The following is an 8,028-nucleotide window of genomic DNA, read 5'->3' on the forward strand; positions in this document are numbered from 1 at the left end:
CACCTGAGCCTCAACTCTCGCGGCCCGGTACCAAACGACTCACGGACCGGTACCGGTCCGAAGCCCGGGGGTTGGGGGCCGCTGCTTTAAATGACTGCTGAAAACTAATTATGTCAGCATCTACTCAATCCTTTGTTTTACTCTTTTTGGAAATATTTTCCACATGATGTATCTATAAAAGTCTATATGTGTGACTACTGGAACACGTACACTTATATATGATGTGTGGTTTCATTTAAACTCTGAAGCACTTTGTACCTCCGTGTGCTATACAAATAAAGCTATTGTTAATGCAAAGGCTCCTCAAAGCACATGCTATGATGGACGACTCGTACAATAAACCATGAAATCACAAGGGGCTTGTGGTTGACTACAGAAGTACTTTCAGTTAATCAAGTGATGGTGCATGTGATCCCTTGGGGTAAAGGTGGGAGCAGTCAGATGTAGGAAGTCAGAAGAAAAAGGTCATTTTCATTTTCTAATGAATGCTGCTCCCGGCAGCTCCCTTATGCACACAAGGGGTCATCATGGCAAGCAGCTCCACATGTTTGATTTGACAGATTTGTATTTTTTATTTTTTACACCAGATGCCCTTCTTGAGACAATGCCAAAGGGACTGGTTTCTCTTTGTGTGATCAAACTGGGGAGCTTTTATTATTTTAGGTGAAAATGTAAACCACTACACTGGAGAATCCACTTTCTTTGAGACTGCTCTACATTGTGCATATGATATCACTTTATAGATTAGTTTGTGTTTGTCATGTTCATATTTAGAATAGACAACCAATATATCCCAATATTCAGCTTTATGAATGCTGAAGTGATACTTAATAAAAAAAAAGATTAAAAAAAAAGATCTAGCCTATTAGAAAAAGAGACAGATCCACAAAGTAAAGCGTCAAGACTTCTAAAGCGTCTGAAGTCTGAGGAACAGCTCAAAATGTTGCAAGGCAATTAAAATCCTTATTAGAGACTTATTTTTCCTCTTCTTTAACTTTGAAAACCCAAGTCTAAAGTTACCTTGCTAAACCCCATTCCTGCTTTATAGTAGAGACATCCGATGTAAGCACTATGGAGTCTGTGGGCATTAAAAGAACTGTAAGAGACATTCTAAATACAAAGCAGGTTTCACATTATAGTTAGTCTGGAGAGTCTGGACCACGGACACAATAGCGAGCGTGTCCGAGCCAGGGATCGAACCGGCAACCTTCTGATCACAAGGCGAACTGCCAACTCTTGAGCCACGATCGCCCTAAATAGCAACGATAATAATACTTATGTGATGTAACACAAGCTTATAGGAATCATGTTATATACTTTTCCATAGCATTACATTTGAATTCAACAGTTCGATCTTTCAAATAACGGACAGATATTTGTGAGATCATGATACATTTGTGAATGTATTTTAACAATCTAAATATACATATGTACAGAAAATATATTTAAAAAACAAGTAAATTGTGTTTTACTATATTTACAGTGATGTTATGTTATTTTACCTTTGACATGTAAAATCACAGTCTACTTATGTAAATTTCATGATATTCTAGAAGGACAGTACAAAACAAAACAAATCAAATCAAATCAAATCACTTTTTATTGTCACATCACATGTGCAGGTACATTGGTACAGCACATGTGAGTGAAATTCTTGTGTGCGAGCTTCACAAGCAACAGAGTTGTGCAAAATACAATAATGTAAACAAGCAAAATACAAGAATGGCTACATCTGAAACTAATAAATATATGTACAATATATAATAGTGTATGCATTTCTGGATGTGTATACTAAATATTTTTCTACGTGTGTGTGTGTGTGTGTGTGTGTGTGTGTGTGTGTGTGTGTGTGTGTGTGTGTGTGTGTGTGCACATATTTTACAAATTAAATAGAGTAAACAATAAATAAAATATATAAGATAAAATATACAGAGTGAGACATGTGCAAAACAGTGGCGTTACTGTACAGTATGGAGTGCATAATGTTAAAGTTCCAGTAGTGAAGCTGAGGTGTCTATGACGTGTTCAGCAGTCTGATGGCCTGATGGAAAAAGCTGTCTCTCAGTCTGCTGGTACGGGACCGGATGCTGCAGAACCTCCTTCCTGATGGAAGCAGTCTGAACAGTTTATGGCTGGGGTGACTGGAGTCCTTGATGATCCTCCCCGCTTTCCTCAGGCACCGTTTCCTGTAGATGTCTTGGAGGGAGGGAAGCTCACCTCCAATTATCCGTTCAGAGCACCGCACTACTCGCTGGAGAGCTTTGCAGTTGTAGGCGGTGCTGTTGCCATACCAGGTGGTGATGCATCCAGTGAGGATGCTCTCAATGGCACAGTGATAGAAGGTCCTGAGGATGCGGGGGCTCATGCCGAATCTTTTCAGTCTCCTGAGAAAGAAGAGGCGCTGCTGCGCCTTCTTCACTGTTTTGTTTGTGTGTACTGACCACATAAGATCCTCAGCCAGATGTACACCAAGGAACTGGAAGCTGCTCACTCTCTCCACAGCAGCGCCGTTGATGGTGATGGGGGTGTGTACTTCTCTGCACCTCCGGATGTCCACTATCAACTCCTTTGTCTTTGCGACGTTGAGGGTGAGATGGTTGTCTTGACACCAGTGGGTCAGGGCGCTGACCTCCTCCCTGTAAGCCGTCTCATCACCGTTGGTGATAATTGGTGGTGGTGGTTGGTGATACGATGGTATTGAATGCTGAGCTGTAATCTACAAACAGCATTCTCACATACGTGTCTCTCTTCTCCGGGTGTGACAGGGCAGTGTGTAGTGTCAGGGCTATGGCTATGGCTATTTAAAACTGTAAAATATACAGTAAGATACTTTGACATTACTATTTTTTGGAACAGTGCTGTTGATATCAGGTGGAGCTAAAATTGGAGGTGTTTTTCCTTCATTGCTCCATCCAAATTGTGCAATGTACCAGTACTACCGGCAGCAAAACAGTCCCAGAGCATGATGCTACCACCACCATGCTTACAGTTGGTACAGTGTTCTTAGGTCTAACTTTTCTTCTTCTAAACATATCTCTTGTCATTGTGACCAGATAACTCAATCTTTGTCTCGTCTGACCAAAACACTTTTCTTCAGAAGGCATTTGGCTAATCCATATGCTGAAAATTTTAATCAAGCTTGACGGTGTTGACTTCAGAGCAGGAGCTTTGTTCTTGGTCAGCACCCTCTCGGTCTATGACGATGTAAAACTTGCTTCACTGTGGACAATGATGCTGGTTTTCCAGCAGTTTCATGGCAGGGTTAAGCTTTGGTGCTTCCTGGGTTGTTCCTGTGCATGCTAAACAATTTCCTTACATCTGAGGGTGACAGTTTATATACATCAGTGACATAACTGAATAACTTGTATTTATGTACAATTGTTTGCACTGATGGCCTGCAGTTATGTAAAAATGGCTCCATTAAGCTTTTGGAACTGCCAAAGCCACGACATCAAGCCTACTGAAAATTTGTGGATTAAATTTTTGACATGTAAACAACTGTACTGACAACAACTGTACTTGGAACAGCTACAGCTCAAGCAAAGCATCCTCATAAAGCCTCCTCATAGCAGATCACTTGTTTTTCTCTGTACACCATAACAGCTATAGTTAAAAAATCACAGTATTATTTTTGAAGCCATTCTCGCTTTACATTATTCCTTAAAACTTCTGACAGTCGTTCACATGAAAGTGTGTTTAAAGGTAATCCCATGATGCAAGCTCACATTCAGTTGCCCTGTATTTGACCTGACATGATGAGAGTCAGATGTTTCAAGTCACAACGCAGACATTCCTCACATTCTTACATGTCTCAAGGTCTTACACTGCAGCACAATGTGTAATAGTAAAAACAAGTAAAAACTGACCAGGTAAACAAAGCTGGCAACTCTGCTATTGCTAGATGGAGGGAAACACTCAGTTGTAAAGAGTCAAAGATTATGTTAGCTTTACTGGGAAGTAGTGGGAATGTTGCCAGTCTATGACAGCCCACTGTGACCAAAGGTTTCCTAGTGTAGTGCTACATACTGAGGATATATAGATACTGTATACGTGGCTCAGGGAGGACTCCTAATTAGGGCATACTACAATCAGTTTCCACTATTTTTCCAGGAGAAAGTACCTCATTATCATTTTTAAAAACTTTTTTTTTTAAATTTGATTTTGAATGCCACAAATTCCAGGTCATCATCATCTTAGAGGTAAACATTTCAGCTCCCTGTCTAAGAAGAATAAAAAATGTCTGTCAATAAGAAGCAAATGAGAAATCTTGATCTCTGAAGGACTGACCTTAAATCTTTGCACACTTCTGCTCTCTCTCAATCAAATGACATTCGTCCTTGTTTACATGTATTCCCATATATGTAAATTTATGGTGAGTCATTAAAGCTTTGCTAGTTTTGCAGACATTAAAGCACACCGCTCGGCACACTGTTACTTCTAGTACTTCCTGCTGTACTTCCCTGTTCTGTCTTTAAAGGATGCGATCACAGTGGAATGATATATACTGTACAGACAGACGTGTTGCAATACTCCAGGGAAGAGGAATATGTTTGCATTTTAAAAAGGCATTGTGGAGGTGTTTGCCAACTTTCGATGAAGTCGGGGGGAAAAAAAGACTGATTTACTTCAGGAGCAAAATCATTCAAACCTTTAGCGGCACCAGTGGGCTGCAGTGAAGCGATGCAAATATGCAGCAAGATGACTAAATAACTTGTGATGTACAAAATGTTACAGATGAGAAAAGAAATGAAAGCTCCTAAAGAATGCAATATCTCCTGTGAGGATTTCCTTACCCTCCTGTATGTGTATTTTAAAATTTTCAGCTTCTTAGGAAATACTTTAGGGAGCCATCTGTAATAAGACTGTAATATACGCACACCTACACTATTTTTCTTTTACGTTTTAGACTGTTGTGAAACTATGTTTATGTTTCATTTATGTTTTCAATCCTCTGGAAACTCGTTAGCACTTTTAATATGCACGACTAACAACATCTATGAGTGATTGCAAGTATTTATGAATACGTAGGGAGGAAAGTATCTCATATGCACATCTTTTCTTTGCTTCACCATCTTCTCTGCTGAGCAGATTGGGGCTCTAAAATTTAAATTTAAAGGTCTGTATTTATTAGTAGTGGGCTTTACATAAATATTTAATAATATTTCTGAGATGTTACTGACTGTCTCGAGGCATACTAAACATAACTATGGTAATTTCTCATGTTCTTCCACATCATTTGTATTTAATGCAGTTTACTTGTTCTCTTCACATAACTACAAGGTTAGTCAATCAATCATACATACATGGTAAATGGTAAATGCCTGCATTTGTATAGCGCTTTTCTAGTCCCTAAGGACCCCAAAGCGCTTCACACTACATTCAGTCATCCACCCATTCACACACACATTCACACACTGGCGATGGCAAGCTACATTGTAGCCACAGCTGCTCTGGGGCGCACTGACAGAGGCGAGGCTGCCGGACACTGGCGCCACCGGGCCCTCTGACATGCATGCATGTATCTATGTAACTCTTATCCAACACAGGGTCACAGAGGGGTTTGGGCCAGCTGGCATGGACACATTGGTATTTAAATGATGCTCAGTTGCTTCAGGGGTCCAGTGTGTCAAGAAAATATTCCCCACACACCATTACACCGCCACAACGATGAACCATTGATACAAAGCAGAATTGTTTTTTACATCAATTTCTGACCATTTCCTGCAATTCGAGACTCATTGGAGCATGCAATGCGTTATCATTCTTTCACTGTCAAATTGCAGCCTTTTTCCTGTTCTTATCTAACAGGAACAGCACCCGGTGTGGTCTTCTGCTGCTGTAGCCCATCAGTTTCAAGATCTGAGGTGCTGTGAATTCACAAATGCTCTTCAGCATACAGTGACTGCAATGAATGGTTATTCTAATCGGGGCTCTGGCATCAACCAAACATTTTCACCCAAATAACTGCCATTCAGGGGATATTTTCTCTTTTTAGGACCATTACCTTTGAACTTTAGAGAGGGCTGAGCAGGCAGCCAGCCTGCCGGGTCAGCCGTTTCTGAAATATCAACATCTGTGCCCTGTTTAAAATCACTTAAATCAGCTTCCATCTCCATTCTGATGCTCAGTTTGAACTTCAGCAGGTGACTGGCTAATTGGATTAGGATTAACAAGCAGCTGAACATGTATACCCAATGAGCTACTGAGTAATTTATTTAGTCAATCTGAATCATCTTCAGAGCCTCCTAACTTGAGCTTGCAGAGTTGCATTAGTAGCTTGCAACAGAGATATTGGTAAGTGACTTAAACTTCACTTACACGAAAAAGGACCAAGTTGCCTCCTGTCAACATAATCAATGCAGTAGTTTTACTTTCACTTTGTAGGCGTAACGTTTCCTGTCTCTGAAATGTCTACTGAATGTTAGACACAGGTCTCCATGTGGTTTTGAAAAGTTAAGCCCATGGAAGTCCCTCAGAACTTCATTCTTTCAATTAGCCAGCAGGGGGCAGCTCCTCTGGATATAAACAAGCCTAATGCTAATTGAAAACTTCAGTAAACAGTTTACCGATGAATCACGAACACTGGTTTCTGATCTCATTTAATACAGCTTGACATTCATCGTGTAAATTATGGCCTTCTTTAGAATAAAAAAACGCAGGGTGAGCTTTGAAACCCCAAGCCAACGTCTTGAAAAGATGATTTTAGTGGGTGACATCATGTCTGGCTACAACCATTTTTTCTAAACAATCTGTGTGTCAGAATTAGTGCACACAAATCAAAAGCTGTTGTGGGAGAGCAAAACAACAACAAAGTTTGATTAATTTACGTAATGTTATTGGTACTGCTGAGCTTTCAGGAGATATCCAATCCTCTTTTGCTATGTATGACCATTGCTCACCCTGAGCTGGATAATTTAGCAGATATCAGTAGTTTATGATTAATAGAGTAGGTGTGCTTTGCAAAAAAAAAATTAGTAAAAAAAAATCTTTGTTTACTTTGCACACAGCAGCCTCCTGTGAAATCCTAGCTTATGAAAAGAAAATAACTTTCTTAGTTTCTCTTTTGATTTGTTCACAGTTATGTTAGACATAATCTGAATGGCAGATCTTACTGTTAGTCACTCAAATGTGCTCTGCATGTAGCTTTGCTTTATCCAAACCAGTTGTTTATTTCCAGTATGTCAATCACATGTTTAATTACATATTCCTTCAAATCTTAAAAGGTGGTGCCACTGTGTGATTTTCAAACATTTATAACTTGACTGTTTTGATTGTTTGTTTACAGCTTTGCCTTCACAGCATTGCACTCTATGACTCCTGCTGACAGCATCTGGTTTATCTGTGGGGATGTGAAGCCGTACTCCTGTAGGACCTCAGCTGTGTGTTCTCCAGTAACGGGGTCGGAGGTGAGGCAAGGCTCAGCAGGAGTGCGAGACAGAACCGGGGCTGGTCGGGGGCTTTCTTCCCCACTGGAGTCCTTGATAAAAGAGCCTCTTTCCCGGTTATGTGGGTGTGAGCTCACCTGGTCAAAAGACAACACAGGTGTAACACAAGCATCAGTCCCATCAAAAATCTCTGACCACTCCGCCTGGCTCTTTGAGGTAAAACGCTCTGTGAAGATTCGTCTGAGCTCTGGCCAATCATCAAAGCTCATCTGAGAAGGCAACTCTCCAGCATCCAACTCTAAGCCTAGAAAGAAAAAACAAAAAGCAAAACTTTTTATGACCCAAAAGTAATATCAAGTTAAATAAACTTCAGTATAACAAGCTGGTGCAGAAGCAGCCAACACTTTCATCTCAGTATGGGTTGCTGATCTTGCTGAAGGTCCAAGTTGGCCACATGATGTAATCATTTTAACCACTCGTTACTGCTCTATTAAATAATGAATAATGACTCCATGTGCAGGATTTAAGCACTGACTTTAATATAGCAGTTTTTTTCTGTAATTTCTTATGCACAATTTCTCTTTCAGCCAAATACGACAGACAGGAGTGATCAGCAGTGCAGTATTTTCATATAATGAATACA

The 8,028-nt window shown here is 40.2% G+C and overlaps 1 protein-coding gene across 2 annotated transcripts in view; it reads right to left on the reverse strand.

The window, feature by feature from the left end:
- Positions 1 to 7,144: 7,144 nt before the first annotated feature.
- The window catches only part of amacr (alpha-methylacyl-CoA racemase), a 20,678-nt gene continuing 19,794 nt past the window's right edge, over positions 7,145 to 8,028 (reverse strand). For both annotated transcript variants that reach the window (XM_005720321.1, XM_005720320.1), the window contains exon 6: positions 7,145 to 7,689. In XM_005720321.1, the coding sequence (XP_005720378.1) occupies positions 7,280 to 7,689 (410 nt within the window). In that variant the 3' untranslated portion in view covers positions 7,145 to 7,279. The remainder of the gene's footprint in view (positions 7,690 to 8,028) is intronic.

Source organism: Pundamilia nyererei, unplaced genomic scaffold (assembly GCF_000239375.1).
Source record: "Pundamilia nyererei isolate P.nyererei 1_Seehausen unplaced genomic scaffold, PunNye1.0 scaffold00002, whole genome shotgun sequence".
In the NCBI taxonomy this organism is placed as follows: Eukaryota; Metazoa; Chordata; class Actinopteri; order Cichliformes; family Cichlidae; genus Pundamilia; species Pundamilia nyererei.